Below are 15,484 nucleotides of genomic sequence, written 5' to 3'. Positions count from 1 at the left end.
GGTCCTACAGGGGAAAAACCCTTCCTGATTGGTAGAGGGAGGTGGGGCAAGTCCTTAGAGGGGTCACATAACACTTCTTACTTCCAGTCACCTGTCCTTCTTGACCCCGGATGTATTACCCCAAAGGCAGGACTTCCGGTGACAGGGGACGGGCCTAACGGGGTCATATGACACCCTTTACTTCTGGTCACCTGTCCCTCTTGACCCGGAAGTACTACCCTCCAAGAGAGGGACTTCCGGTGACAGAGGAGACGGGACTTCCGGGGACAGGGGCGGGACTTCCGGGGTCAGAGGGCGGGGATAACATTTGATTGATGGTAGGGCCCTTATGCTACTCTTGTATTGGGACTGTTGAGGTGTCTATCTCGTCACAGCTCATAGAAATCCTTGAGTGCGTTAGATTGGGCTGGAAAATGCTTTGAAATACTATTCAGCGAGTAAGAGAGCTTGACGAAAGGCAATGGAGAGGTGCCTAACACTTCACAGCAAGTCATGACTGCAGAGCCGATAGATTTGGGTGGAAAGTGTGTGTAAAGGGTCTTCAGCTATTGAGAGCGCTTGCTGACATGCAGAGGCGTTGTGAAAACGCTGATAGCCGCCCTAATGCGTGGGTGTCTTTTCTCAATGGAAGTATGACCGAACCAAGTCTGGACAGGTAAAGATGGTTGTTGAATTGGATATAACAAGGGACAGCTTTTCCACGCATTTTTGAGGACATTAAGCTTTCTGCAAAACTTACACCTACATGGAGGAGTTGCTTTCTCGTCGATTTAGTCCAGGTTTTTCACGTATTGCCGAGGTAATCTAACCCTAACCCTAACCCTAACGCTTAAACCCTAACCCTAACCCTAAACCATAACCATAACCCTAAACCCTAAACCCTAACCCTAACCCTAACTCTTAACGCTAGCCCTCTGACCTCCAAACCCTAACCCTAACCCTAAACCCTAACCCTAACCAAACACTAAACCCTAACCCTAACCCTAACCCTAAACCTAACCCTAATCCTAACCCTAAACCCTAACCCTTAACCCTTAACCCTAACCCAAAACCCTGAAACCGAACCCCTAACCCTAACCCTAACCAAACCCTAATCCTAAACCCTAACCTTAACCCTAACCCTAACCCTAACCCTTAACCCTAACCCTGAACCCGAACCCGAACCCAAACCGAAACCCCGAACCCTAACCTGAACCAAACCCTAACCCTAACCCCTAATCCCTAACCCTTAACCCTAACCCTAACCCTACCACTACCCCTAACCCTAACCCTAAATGCTAACCTTAACCCTAACCCTAACCCTAACCCCTACCCCTAACGCTAACCAAATCCTAACCCTAACCCTAACCCTAAACCCTTAACCCGAACTCTAACCCTGAACCCAAACACGAACTCCTAACCCTAACCCGAACCAAACCCTAACCCTAAACCATAACCCCTAACCCTAACCCTAAGCCCCCCAACCCTCCTCCTGACCCTAACCCCTTAACCCTAACCCTAAACCCTAACCCTAACCAAACCCTAAACCCTAACCCTAAACCCTAATCCTAACCCTAAACCCTAACCCAACCCTAACCCTAACCCTAAACCCTACCACTTACCCTTAATCCTAAACCTAACCCTAAACCCTAACCCTAACTCAACCCCAACCCTAACACTAAACCCTCACCATTACCATAACCCTGAACCCCAAGCTGAACCCTAAATCCTACCCCAAGCTCAAACCCTAACCCTTAATCCTCACCCTAAACCCTAACCCTTAATCCTCACCCTAAACCCTAATCATAACTGTAAACCCTAACCCTAACCCCTAACTCTTAACCCTAACCCCTAACTCTTAACCCTAACCCTAACCCCTAACTCTTAACCTAACCCCTAACTCTTAACTCTTAACTCTTAACATAGTGTTCTATGATTCTATGATTTAGTTACAATAAAATATTGAAATGAAGCCAACTTTGCATTGTTAGGGGCCCATGTGCACCATCTTGTGACCACTGAATCCTTTAGCAAAGAAAGAGGTAGATGGTGGAGTTGGAGGGGAGAGGGGAGAGGGAATTTCAGGCAGGCCAGATAGGCAGCTGGAGCACTCAGTGTGACTGGTTTGTGGCCTATTTGGGAATGTCTCCAGTCTGGGCCTGTAAGGAGCCCCAAGTTTGAGCAATTTGCCCTGAGTGAAAGCCCTCAGCTGTGCCCAGACCCAGCCCGGTCCATCACAAGTGTTCAGTCTCCACCCCTTTAATTGAAGAGGAAATATTTCTTGGATTCCCATTTTTCTCTTTGGGATTCAAATCTCTCACCACAGAAACTCCATTCTTGCCATTACTGGTGGTGTTCAAAGATGTGTCTTTTTCAACATGGTTGCTAATACAACCATCATTGTGTTTGTGGAGATTTTGACTCATAAGTAATACAACTGTCCCTCTGACATGAAGCACTCTGACAATTAAAAAAACCCCACAACAACCATGAATAGTTAGTTGTGTATGCTAGGCTGTGCATTTTATCTATGGACTCCTCATGCCCCTATTACCATATTACCTAGGCATCATCAATCAAAATCAGAGTAATGATAGTTCTTTGCAAAGAGTAAGTCAATATCTGTCACCCTTCAAGGATCCCAGAGACATTGAACTTTTACATGCTAAAGCTCTAATTTAGTGAAACACTTAAGTACCTGCTCTAAAAGTGTATTATGTTTATGCCTTAACACTTTATTTCTGTTTAATAAACTGTATTTGAAATGTATAAAAACCTTATTGTCTTTAAAAATTCTTTATTCTAACATGTAAAATGGCTCTAAATATGAAAAAAATAGACAAGCAGCCCTAGCATTCCCCATAAATGTTGAAAAGGCCTCCAAGCCAAAAGTGTACAATTCCACAATGAGACTAGTGTATGGGACATAAACCGGAAAGGGGGAACGAAAGCCTACTATTCTCCTGTTGCAAAAGCATCTTAAGACTCCTTTAAGTATCAACAAAAATAAGCCATTCAAAAGTATCTGATGTGCATCTCTATAATGCATATCCCACTTTGATAGTTGTATGCATGGAAATAAAACTCAGACAACTTGCAAAATAACTTCTACCTGAAAACTGTAAGAAGGATGGAGGGCCTGCCACTACATTAACTTGTGGAAAGAGTAACTCCTCAATTTAAGAATGCCACAAATACATCACATGCACTATGTATGCTTTGACAGCTCTTACTTCTCCCAAGACTTCCACAGATTGCGGGACAAGACGGGCAACACAACAAGTGATGCTCTGTAGAATAGAAATGATAAGACTGTCAATCATGTTGACTACACTCAACCCCCCTCCACCCACACACCGCCTCTGTATCAGAGACTGCAAGGGGGGCTCCCGCCTGCCCCCAACCCTCAGGCTTCTGCCTCTGCGGGAGACGGCGAGGGGAAGGCAGCTCTGCAGAAGCCAGCACATGGTTGGGCGTGGGGTTTGAGGAGTCCCATAGCTGGCGGGATAGAAGTGTGGTGGAAGGGGTGTGGATTGGGAAGGGAGGAAACGGGGCTGAGGGGTTTCCATGGAGGGGGGCAGGGTATGGATAGGGAGCAGTTCTCCCAGCTGCAGCTCCAGCCCCTTCGTTCGCATCTGGAACGTGCAAGCTCAGGATCTTTCCCAGCTGGAACCCGACCTGGCAGTGGCGCTGGGGGACTGACCCCGGGGATCCTGACACCCCCATCCCCTGCCTGGGCCTCGCTCTTCTGGCGCCCTCCAGGTTGAGGAGCTGGGGCTGGAGCCACCGAGAGTCACAACCCCCCTGCGAAGGCCCCGCCCGCAGCCGAGCCAACCCGAAGGGGAGCCGCCCCCCCAGCCCAGCCCGGCAGCCCTTTGTGCCGGCAGAGGAGCTATGGCCGGGGCGAGGAGCCGCAGGCAGCGGGGCAGCGAGGTGGGTCCTGCGCAGCGCGGGGCGGGCAGGGCTCGGCGGTGGCTGCAGCGGGCCGGGGGCTGCGAGCTCCCCGCGGGCGGAGAGAGGCCGCAGGCTGAGTCCCCGGGACCGGGCGGGTCGGGCTGGTGGATCAGAGCGAGGCCTGGGGAGGAGAGATCTCGAGGTCCCCGCGGCAGTTCTCCGAATGCGGCTGCTGCGTGCGCCCCGGCAGCGCCCTTCGGGCCGGGCCATGCGCTGGGCAGTGCGGCGAGGCCGCCTGCGAAGCCGGGGGGCGCCTGCCCCTGCGCGCCGCGCTCAGCGCTGGGGAGCTGGTCCGACACGCGGGTCCGCTGTGGCCCAGAGCCAGGCGAGCTGCAGATGCAGGAATTGAACCGCTTCCGTGCGAGGGACGCGCCAAGAGGGGCCGTGGGGCCGGGCTCCCAGGGTGATGTCGGGGGGCTGGGGCAGAGGCAACCGAGGGTGTTATGCGAATTGGCGCCCCCTCTGCCCCCGCCCGCCAGCCAAATGCTGGGGCCCCAAACCTGGCGCGTAGCTGAGCTCGACCCTGGGAGGAGTGGGGGCAGCTTGTACTGCATCTTACCTGAGCCCCTCCAGCTTGGGGCTGGGTCCCACAGCACTAACCCTTTGGCAGAGGTGGAGGGAGTGGGGCTGGGACAGAGGCGGGGAGGAGGTAGCTCCAGCGGGTGGTGGCAGGCAGTGGAGGAGCAGGTGAGCAGAGGGATGACAGGGGGAGTGTAGGGGAACTATACTGGCACCTCACTAGTGTGGCACCCAGGGGCCACTTGCCCTCCCCTGCACCCTCCTCACTACGCCACTGTAAATAATCCACCTCTTAGGGTATTTATTGTTTAATGAATTACTTATTTTACTAACTACAGACATATACAGGCACGTACAAGATAGGGACTGGAGGTTTGTTCTTAAGTTGAATCTGTATGTAAGTCGGAACTGGCGTCAGCCGCTGCTGAAACTGATCAGTTTCAACAGCAGCTGAATCTGGATGCCAGTTCTGACTTACATACGGATTCAACTTAAGAAACCCAGGCGTCCCCAAGTCAGCTGCTGCTGAAACTGATCAGCGGCTGATTCCAGGAAGCCCGGGGCAGAGCAACTCTGCCTCAGGCTTCCTGTAGTCAGCCCCTGGTCGGTTTCAGCAGCGGCTGACTTGGGGACGCCTAGGGCAGAGCAGCTGGGGTGCTGCTGGCTTGGTCCAGTAGCGCCGCTCCTCGGTGCTACTGGAGCAACCCAGCAGCACCCCAGCTGCTCTGCCCCAGGCGTCCTGATTCAGCCACTGCTGAAACTGACCAGCAGCGGCTGAATCAGGATGCCTGGGGCAGAGCAGCTGGGGTGCTGCCGGGTTGGTACAGTAGCGCTGAGGAGCGGCGCTACGGGACCAACCGGCAGCGCCCCAGCTGCTCTGCCCCAGGCGTATGCAAGAAAAGCCTGGTCTGCTGGGGAGGGAATGGGGGGCACTAGCTGCACCCCCCCCCCCAGCAGACCAGGGAGACTCGGGTGGCTGGACCGCCCGCATCCTCCACGGCTTTGCTCCGTCTCCCTAGTCCGCTGGGGGGGCCTTCCCCCCCAGCAGACCAGGGAGACGTGGAGCAGATTTCCTCACCCAAGAGGACGGGGGCGGCGGGACTGCAGCGCATCTGGACGTCCCGCCGCGAGAAAAGCTCCGTTCGTAACTGCGGATCCGACATAAATCGGATCCGCGTCACTCGGGGACTGCCTGTGTGTGTGTGTGTGTGTGTATATATATATATATATATATATAGTTTTGTGGTTTGCATTCTGTTAAATATTTTTTTCTCTTTAATTTGTTCATATCCCGTTCTCATTAGGTTCATGTCTTTTACATAAAAAATGTCAAATACTTACATGTAAGGTTTATAAAACATGAGCAAAGTTAATGTTATAAAACCTAAATATGAATTTCATCGCTATATTTCATTCAAGCATTTAAAACCACTGTTATAGCAAATGAGTAACACATTGCCTTCATGAATAAAAGTCAACAAGATTTTGAGCATATCAAATTTATTGTAATAGAGAGATAGCCGTGTTAGTTGTATCTTGGTAAAACAAAAAGAAAAAAAGTCTTTAAAGTGCTACATAACTAACAAGATCGCTAATAAATGTATTATAAGCAATCTGTAATGTTTCCTAACTGCCCATTTACTTACCTGGTTAACCTAATTGTTTTTCACATTATTGCACCGCAAAAAACTACATGAGAGTTATCAATGTAAGGGTATGTCTACACTACAAAGTTAGTTTGTACTAACGGACGTTAGTTCGAACTAACTTTAATAGGCGCTACACTAGCGCTCCGTTAGTTCGAATTTGAATCGAACTAGCGGAGCGCTTAGTTCGAACTAGGAAAATCTCATTTTACGAGGATTAAGCCTAGTTCGAACTAGCTAGTTCGAATTAAGGGGTGTGTAGCCTCTTAATTCGAACTAGTGGGAGGCTAGCCCTCCCCAGGTTTCCCTGGTGGCCACTCTGGCCAACACCAGGGAAACTCTATGCCCCCTTCCCGGCCCCGGCCCCGTTAAAGGGGCACGGGCTGGCTACGGTGCCCGTGCCAGGTGCAAGCCTGCCAGCACCCAGCCAGCAGACCCTGCACCTGGCACGGCACAGAGCCACCCACCCGATGTCCCCCAGCCCACCCCCTCTTCCCGGGACCAGGCTGGCGGCTCCCGGGAGCTTGCCCGGGACCGCAAGAGGCGGGCACCTTCCTGGGCTAATGCGGACATCGTGGACCTCGTCCACGATCACCGCAATAGGCACAGGAAAGTGGCCGGCTAGGGCAGGAGAGCTGCCAGCCTGGCCACCCAGGAACAGGTGTGCAAGAGAATCAAGGGGGTCCACTGAGACCCCTGACCCTGAGCCCTGAGCTTACAATGGCCGTCCTGGGTCAGACCAAAGGTCCATCTAGCCCAGTAGCCTGTCTGCCGACAGCGGCCAACCCTAGGGACCCTGGAGGGGATGGACCGAAGACAGTGACCAAGCCATTTGTCTCGTGCCATCCCTCTCCAGTCTTCCACAAACTTCGGGCAGGGACACCACTCCTACCCCCTGGCTAATACCACTCCATGGACCCAACCTCCATGACTTGATCTCACTTCCCTTTCAACTCTGTTCTAGTTGTAGCCTTCACAGCCTCCTGCAGCAAGGAGTTCCACAGGTTAACTATTTGCTTTGTCAAGAAGAACAACTTTCTCTTACTAGTTTCAAGCCTGCTACCCATTCCTTTCCTTTGGTGTCCTCTAGTCCTTCTTTAGGGGGACTCAGGAAGAACTTTTCTGAATGCACCCTCTCCACCCAACCCCTGCTTTTAGAGACCTCTATCCTGTCCCCGCTCCATCTCCTCTTTTCTAAGCTGAACAGTCCCAGTCTCTGTAGCCTTTCTTCATCTGGGACCTGTTCCCAACCCCTGATCATGTTAGTTGCCCTCCCCTCTCCCAGCCTTTCTCTTCCCTTCTCCCACCTCCTTTTCCCAGTCTCCCCCAGTTTTGTTCAATAAAGACAGAGTCAATGTTGGAAGAAACGTTATCTTTATTTTGTACATCAATAAGAAGGGGGGCTAGGGAAGGGTAAGTGGAAGGAGCTGAGGGAGGAATCGGGTACGAGCCCCCGATGGGGAGGACTGGGCTGGCTCTGCGGGCTTCTGGGGGTGGAAGCTCTCCTGCAGCCCCCCGATTGCCCCCTCTCCCCAGATGGCAGCCTGCAGCAAGTGCAGCCGGGCTGATGGCCGAGTGGTGTGATGTGCCCAGTGTGGGCACTCCGGGCAATCCAAGCCAGAACTTCTTTGCAAGCGGGGCACCCCTGAGAACTGTCTGTCCGGGGTGGGGGTCGGGACCCTTTAAGCGCAGCCCTCGGCTAGCCTGAGACAGCATCTCCACGCTCTAAGTCCTCCTCTGATGCCCTGCTGGCACTGCTTCCGGCCATCCTTAAGCCCTGTTCAGAGTCCACTCAATGTGGACTTGCTAGTTCGAATTAGCAAAACGCTAATTCGAACTAGTTTTTAGTTCTAGACGCGTTAGTTCGAATTAGCTTAGTTCGAATTAACGTTGTAGTGTAGACGTACCCTTAGTGATTAACTTACCTGTTGAAATAACACTCCGAAAAACTTAAATAAAACTCACACACAACACACAGCCTTGCTTTCTTGAAGGCACTTGAAGCAATAAGGAGCCTAAGGCTGAGGATACCCTACAAGCCTGGCTTTGTCTGCCATGAGGACTTTTTCCTTCAGGCTGCCATGAGATTCTCTCCTTAAGTAAAGGAGAGAGGCAGGGGCGGTCCGTGCCTATAGGCAAACTAGGCAGCCACCTAGGGTGCCAAGTTACATGGGGCGCCAAATTCCAAACCCTGCTCCTTCCATTTCCCATTCCCTTTCCGGTGCCTTACCTGGAGCACGGCTTCCCTGCTGCCAGGAGGGGGGTAAGTCCGTGGGGTGGTTTCCCCTGTGCCACGGGAGGGGAGGTGAGGGGTCGGCCCTGGGGGGGAGAGGAACGCGGGGGGGTTCCCCTGTGCCGCGGGGGGGGGGAAGGCCCCAGGGGAGAAGGAATGTGGGGGGGGTTCCCCTGTGCCGCGGGGGGGGGGGAAGGCCCCAGGGGAGAAGGAATGTGGGGGGGTTCCCCTGTGCTGCAGGAGGGGGTCAGCCCAGGGGGAGAAGTAACATGGGGGGGTTCCCCTGCCCCGCGAGGGGGGGGTTGGCCCCAGGGGAGGAGGAATGCGGGGGGTTTCCCCTGTGCCGCGGGGGGAGGGGTTGGCCCCAGGGGAGGAGGAAAGTGGGGGGGGTTTCCTTGTGCTGCGGGAGGGGGTCAGCCCTGGGGGAGAAGTAATGTGGGGGGGTTTCCCCTGCCCCGCGGGAGGGGGGGTTGCCACGGGAGAGGCGCATGCCGGCTTCTCTTTGGGGGAGTGGGACCTTGGGAGGAGGCAGGTGCAGGGGACTCTCTCCCCAGCCCGGCACCCTGTTACCTCTCCCCCATCCCCAGCCCCTTGGCCCCCAGTCAACAGAACTCCATCCCCAGCCCCCCTCTCCCCAGCACAGAACCAAACCCCTCAGTCGATACCTGCCGTTGGGGGAGGGGGTGCCCATTGCACGGTTCACCTTGGGCACCAGTTGCTGGCAGCTAGTCTAGGGAGACGTCTCTCTCTCTGAGCTGCTCTTCCAGTTTCACACAAGCCACTCAACTGAAGCCATAGATACCAAGATTCAAGGCCAGCCTTGCCTTGAGCAGCCTGCCTCTCCAGGCACTCGCAGTCACAGCATCCGAACACGTGGAAGAGAAAGCCACGTGAATCCCAAGTCTCTGCTAGGACTCAGAGATGGAAAATTGGCAACAAAACGTGGGGAGATCTATCACCTCAGTGATGCCAACTCCTTTGGAATTGTGGTTCTGATTATCCAGCCCCAGCTGAGGCAGAGCTGGCACTGTGTGTATGTCTGATACGTTTTTACCAAAACTCCTGCCTGCCCATCTCACTAAAGGAAAAAGGGAGGCAAAAAGGATGGAAAATGATAGAAACTTTTGTATAAGCTTCAGAGGGGGAGCTGAGTTAGTCTGTAACAGGAAAAACTTAAAAACCAACCAACCAGTCTAGTAGCAAAGACTAACAAACCATGTGGGTCAGAGGTAGGCAAAAGGGCCTCCATGGGTCAGATCCGCTCTGCGGAGGCCCTGCTGCTCCCGCACCCCCAGGCCAATTAGGGCTTGAGGCGGGAGAGCACGTGAAGCTTTCTCTGCTCTGCCCCCACCCAGCGAGCAGCACACGGCACTTCCAAGCACCACGTACTCCTCGCAAGGCAGGAGGCTTCCCGCGCTCTCCCGCCCTCAAGTCTGGATTGGCCTGTGGGTGGGGAAACGCACGAAGCCTCCTGTCCTACCAGAGACATGGGTGCCTAGTGGGAAGGAGGCAAAGGGGCTCCCTGACCCTAGACCAGTCATGGTCTGGGTAGCCCCACCCCTTCCTGTTTAGTCCCCGCCCCTTCTGTGGTGACCCAGGGCTACTTCAAAAATTTGTGAAGTGGCCCCCGGGCAAAAATTATTGCCCACCCTTTATGTAGATGGTATCATGAGCTTTCGTGGGTGGAAGTGGGTTGTGCCCACAACAGCTCATGATACCGTCTACATCAGGCATGTCAAACAGGCTTCTGTTTTTTTGTGGCCTTCCACAACATTTTATAAAAGAATAAATTGCGGCCCACTGGTCGCTCAGAGCACGTGGCCAAGTGCAGATCACGGCTGGGCTGTTCTGCACAGGCATCAAGTGCCTGCTCACAGCTGGCTGCCGTGCTCACACCTCCCCAGCGCCTGAGGAAGAAATGTGGGGCAGCAGCAACACTGGCTCTGGGACCCAGGCATTAGATATGGGGGGGTGGGGCTGGGAGTGCCTGGGTCTGGGGGAGGGAGGAGGTATAGGGTTAGAGGGGAGTTCTCTGGGGGAACAGAGGGGAATTGGGTTAGAACGGGGATATGGGAGTGCCTGGCTCTGGGGCAGTGGAGGGCGATATTTTGTTAATTTTTTGGTTTTTATTTATTTATTTCCAAATAAAATCACAAAACATATATTACTTTTATATCAAATATATGTCAATTTTTTGCAATTGTACGAATAATTATATGTTTATGCAAAATCTCAACTTACAAAGTATCTGAAATTTTCACTGAAGCCTGTTCTATTTGATTGACCATGGTCTATACTTGTTTTTATTTCAACAATACAAAATTTTAAAGTACCTTAAATTTATATTTCAGTTAAAAATTATTTTATGAGTAAATAACAATGTAACACATCAAATTATTGTATTATATTAAAACAAGACCTGAAAAATATTATACAATATACCTAAAACATAATCTATAATGTTAGATTATAAACTATATTAATTATATTATAATTATAAAAATATTATAAAATATGCCTAAAACATAATCTATAATAATAAATAATTACAACTTTTCAATGGAAGTACATTTTCTTTGGTGTCCCTGAAAGCTATCAGTTTTCATCTGTGGCCCTCAGTGGGCTTCAAGTTTGACATGCCTGATCTATATGTTTGTTAGTCTTTAAAATGTAACCAGATTATTATTTTTTAAAGTTTTTCCTTTTGTTATAAAGTATCTTTTATTTAAAAAAAATAAGTAATCCCCCAGAGCCAGCCCCTCACCAGCGTCCCCCCATCCCAATGCACTCACCCCTCCCCGAGCCAGCCCCCCACAGTGCCCCCATCCCAATGCACTCACCCCTGCCCCTGAGCCAGACTCCCCAGAGCCCCCATCTGAATGAGCCCCCCCCCCCCCAGTGCCAGAAGCACCCCCCAGCCAGGCACAGGAGGAACGGAACAGCCGGGTAAGGGATTCTAACCTTTAAAGTGGCCGTTGCTTCCACCTGGCCCTGCTGCCTCAGCTCGCAGCGTGTAGAGTTCCAGGAGCACTTAGCCAACTCTCGGTCTCTGTTCAAAAGCATCATGAGGACCAGAGCAGCGTGCGCTTCGCTCCCAGCCCAGCCTGGTGCCCCCCTGGCGGCACCCGGGGGCAAATGCCCCCCCTTCGCTACGCCTCTGGTCTGGGGCTCTCTCTGGTACTGCTACTGCAGCCCTTTTTGAATCGCTGGGTTGCCGGGGCAGTTGCTCCCTTAATCCCCCATCCCTCATTGCACCCAAACATCCTCACTGGGCCTGGTCTGGTCCTTTCAGCTTGGAAAGGGGTGGGGGTAGAGAGGATAGGAAAGAGGTCTACAAAATCATGGCTGATTCCGGAAAAGTGACTAGGGAAATGCTGTTTGCCTGTTCATGTAACACAAGAACCAGGCGTCAGCCGATGAAATTAACAGGCAGCAACTTGCAAGGAACCAAAAGGAGAGCTGCTTCACACAAGGCCCAGTCAACCTAGGCAAGGCAACTCAACTCATGCCAGGGGATGTTGTAAGACTAAAAGTACAACTGGGTTCCAAAAGGAATCAGTGAGTTCATGGAGGCTTATGAATTGCTGTGGGGCAAAATGGTCATGGACACCGCACCCCACCACACTCCAAGCTTGTGATTTCTGCTGATCTGTAGTACCCTGTGTGTGCCTCAGTTTTCCTGGGCACTGCACCAACAGCAAGATGGGGATGGGAACTTCAGCGTGACAGCCTCCCCCATACACACAATGGCTGATGCTTTCTGTAACCTGAGCCAAGGGGGGGGGTGTAACCAAGTGGGGAGCTAGACAAAGGCTTGAGGCAGTGCTGGTGTGACGGACCGGGCCGTGTCTGGGCACAGCTGAGGGCGTCCGCTCAGGGTGAATTGCTCAAATCCGGGGCTCCTTACAGCCCCTGACTGGGTACCTCTCCAAACAGGCCACAAACCAGTCTCACAGAACGCTTCAGCAGCCTGCCTGAAGCCTCACGAGCAAAACCCCTCCGACACCCCAGCAATATCCGTGCCCCAGATGGCCCCGGGCCTACACACGGGTGGGGGGTCCTAGCACCCAAGTACAAGTACAAGTTCTGTCCGGTTCCAAGAAACCAGCCACAGATCCCTGGTCAATTTACCCTCTGGATCTTACCCACAAATCACGCTGGGCCAATCCTTTAGAATCTATATCTAAAGGTTTATTATTACAAGAAAGAAAAGCCTGAGAGTAAGGTTATTAAAGTACAGTACGTTACATGCACCGAATCTACCAGTCCTCGATGCAGGCTCTAGCAGAGATGTTGCAGCTGCTGGTTTAAAAGTTCTTATTGCACATCCTACGATCAGGATGGGTTCACAGGTCTTCCGGGCTCTTCAATCCCTGCAGTGCTGCCTCTGGGATGAAGTGCTGAGCTGAGAACAAAATGGCATCGACCACATGGCCTCTTTTATCCCCTTCCTGGCCTCTTCTTGTATGCAGCAAGTCACCTGGTCAGAGGCCAATCTCTATGTTCCCTGCTGGCTGCCCTCAGGTGACAAATCCCATTCTTTGGGTGTGTCCATAGCCTATTGAAAGTCATTGTTCCACAGGGCTTTGCTACTCAGCCTGTCCATAGCCATGCTTAACCACATTCACAGAAATATTCAGCTTCCACACAGATTACAGATTCCTACCTACACACACAGACATTATACATTCACATAAATAGTGTACATAAGATCAACAAACAATCTCCCATTCAATACCCCACATGGCTCCCCCCGCACCAATTTCTGGGGCCAACACCCCCACCTAGGGGTGCAGCAGCGATCTGGCTGCTTCCCTCCAATTCAGCAACGTGACAGCTGGCTGCAGGGGGTGTATGGAGGGTGGTCGGGGCCCTTGGCTCTGAGCCTTCTCTTCCCAATATGGATTGTACTGACGGCTTCTGGTTTCTGTGCTGACAAGTCTGCTCTGGGCTGTATCCCTGTAAACTAATAAACCTTCTGTTCTACTTGCTGGTTGAGTCATCTGACTGCGGAAGGGGGTGCAGGGCCCAGTGACTCCCCACATCTTGGTGATAATATTCATGTGATGTTTAAGAAAAGTTTGGTAAATGGTTCCCTAATCCATGAACTATTGGAACTTAATCTTATGGAGCTCCAGAGGCGTCTGTATAGGGTATTGAGATTACTCTTTATCTACCCAGTGGGACTCAGTGCTCAGTCTCTAGATACCATGAGAGAGGCTTCGTTTTGGAGTTCTCAAACTGGGCATTTGTGTATCCAGAAATAACATTTTTGCTGTTAATAAGCATGGATTTTAAATAAATAAATAATAAATAGCGATGAGAAATAACAGACCTCAATCCTATTGTCCCTCTGCAAATTTCTGTACACAGAGTCAATCCCTTACCTCTCTTTAAAAGTGCAAGGTTTCAAAAAATTCAGTGAACAGAAGATTGTTGGGGGCAGAATAGATGTGGACAAGAAGTCTGGAAGTAAATGTGAGAAGAGAGAGACAGGTAAGGTTGCCAGATGGTTTAAACAAAAATACTGAACCCCCCCCCCCCCCCCCCAAAAAAAAACGGGAAAAAAATTTCTGTTGAGGGGGAAAAAAGGGAGGGGGGAGACCAAAGTTGTTGAACAAAATAAATAACTAAATAAATAACCCAGCATGGCCCCTTTAAGGATGTGAAGGAGAACAAGAAAGGTTTCTACAGGCATGTTAACAAGAAGAAGGTGATCAGAAAGGGTGTAGGGTCCCTACTGGATGAAGGAGGTAACCTAGTGACAGATGATGTGGGGAAAGCTGAAGTACTCAATGCTTTCTTTGCCTCTGTATTCACGGACAAGGTCGACTTCTGCGCTAAGTAACGCAAGATGGGATGAAGATGGACAGCCCTTGGTGGGTAAAGAACAGGTTAGGAACTATTTAGAAAAGCTAAATGTACATAAACCTATGGGTCCGGACTTAGTGCATCCAAGGGTACTGAGGGAGTTGGCAAATGTCATTGAGGAGCCTTTGGCCATTATCTTTGAAAAGTCGAGGAGATTGGGGGAGATCCCGGATGATTGGAAAAAGGCAAATGTAGTGCCCATCTTGAAAAAAGGGAAGAAGGATGGTCCAGGGAACTATAGTCTTACCTCGGTTCCTGGAAAAATCATGGAAGGGATCCTTAAGGAATCCATTTTGAGGCACTTGGATGAGAGGAAAGTGATTAGGAATAGTCAGCATGGATTCACAAAGGGCAAGTCATGGCCGACCAATCTGATTAGCTTCTATGATGAGGTAACTGGCTCGGTGGACATGGGAAAGTCAGTGGATGTGAAATACCTTGACTTTAGCAAGGCTTTTGATACCATCTCCCATAATATTCTTGCCAGCAAGTTAAGGGAATGTGGATTGGATAAATGGACAGTAAGATGGATAGAAAGATGGCTATAGAAAGATGGCTAGAAGGCTGGGCCCAGCGGGTAGTGATCAACGGTTCGATGTCAGGATGGCGGTCGGTTTCTAGCGGAGTGCCTCAAGGTTCGGTTCTAGGACCGGTTTTGTTCAATATCTTTATTAATGACCTGGTTTGCACCCTCAGCAAGTTTGCAGATGATACTAAGCTGGGGGGAGAGGTAGATATGCTGGAGGACAGAGATAGGGTCCAGAATGACTTAGACAAATTGGAGGATTGGGCCACAAGAAATCTGATGAGGTTCAACATGGACAAGTGTACAGTCCTGCACTTGGGACGGAAGAATCCCAAGCATAGTTACAAGCTGGGGACCAACTGGTTAAGTAGTAGTTCTGCAGAAAGGGACCTGGGGGTTACAGTGGATGAGAAGCTAGATATGAGTCAACAGTGTGCCCTTGTAGCCAAGAAGGCTAATGGCATATTAGGTTGCATTAAGAGGAGCATTGCCAGCAGATCCAGAGATGTCATTATTCCCCTTTATTCGGCTTTGGTGAGGCCACATCTGGAGTATTGTGTCCAGTTCTGGGCCCCCCACTACAAAAAGGATGTGGACGCATTGGAGAGGGTCCAGCGGAGGTCAACCAAAATGATTAGGGGGGCTGGAGCATATGACTTATGAGGAGAGGCTGAGGGACTTGGGTCTGTTTAGTCTGCAGAAGTGAAGAGTGAGGGGGGATTTGATAGCAGCCTTCAACTTCCTGAAGGGACGTTC

General features: G+C 51.2%; 2 protein-coding genes across 7 annotated transcripts in view; one reads left to right on the top strand and one right to left on the bottom strand.

Annotated features, from left to right (window-relative positions):
• Window positions 1–3,595: 3,595 nt before the first annotated feature.
• Window positions 3,596–15,484, top strand: part of LOC142820990 (uncharacterized) — a 37,739-nt gene continuing 25,850 nt past the window's right edge. The window contains exon 1 of the mRNA XM_075911388.1: window positions 3,596–3,912. Within this exon, the coding sequence (XP_075767503.1) occupies window positions 3,874–3,912 (39 nt within the window). The 5' untranslated portion in view covers window positions 3,596–3,873. The remainder of the gene's footprint in view (window positions 3,913–15,484) is intronic.
• The window catches only part of LOC102458302 (non-structural maintenance of chromosomes element 3 homolog), a 43,521-nt gene continuing 39,269 nt past the window's right edge, over window positions 11,233–15,484 (bottom strand). The window contains exon 10 of one of the 6 annotated variants that reach the window (XR_012898033.1): window positions 11,233–12,736. The gene's annotated coding sequence lies outside the window, so the exon portion shown is untranslated. The other 5 variants (XM_075911386.1, XM_075911385.1, XM_075911384.1 and 2 more) reach the window with 5 other exon arrangements.

This window comes from Pelodiscus sinensis, chromosome 29 (assembly GCF_049634645.1).
Source record: "Pelodiscus sinensis isolate JC-2024 chromosome 29, ASM4963464v1, whole genome shotgun sequence".
NCBI classification, from domain to species: domain Eukaryota; kingdom Metazoa; phylum Chordata; order Testudines; family Trionychidae; genus Pelodiscus; species Pelodiscus sinensis.
This window is presented reverse-complemented; position numbering and strand designations above follow the sequence as displayed.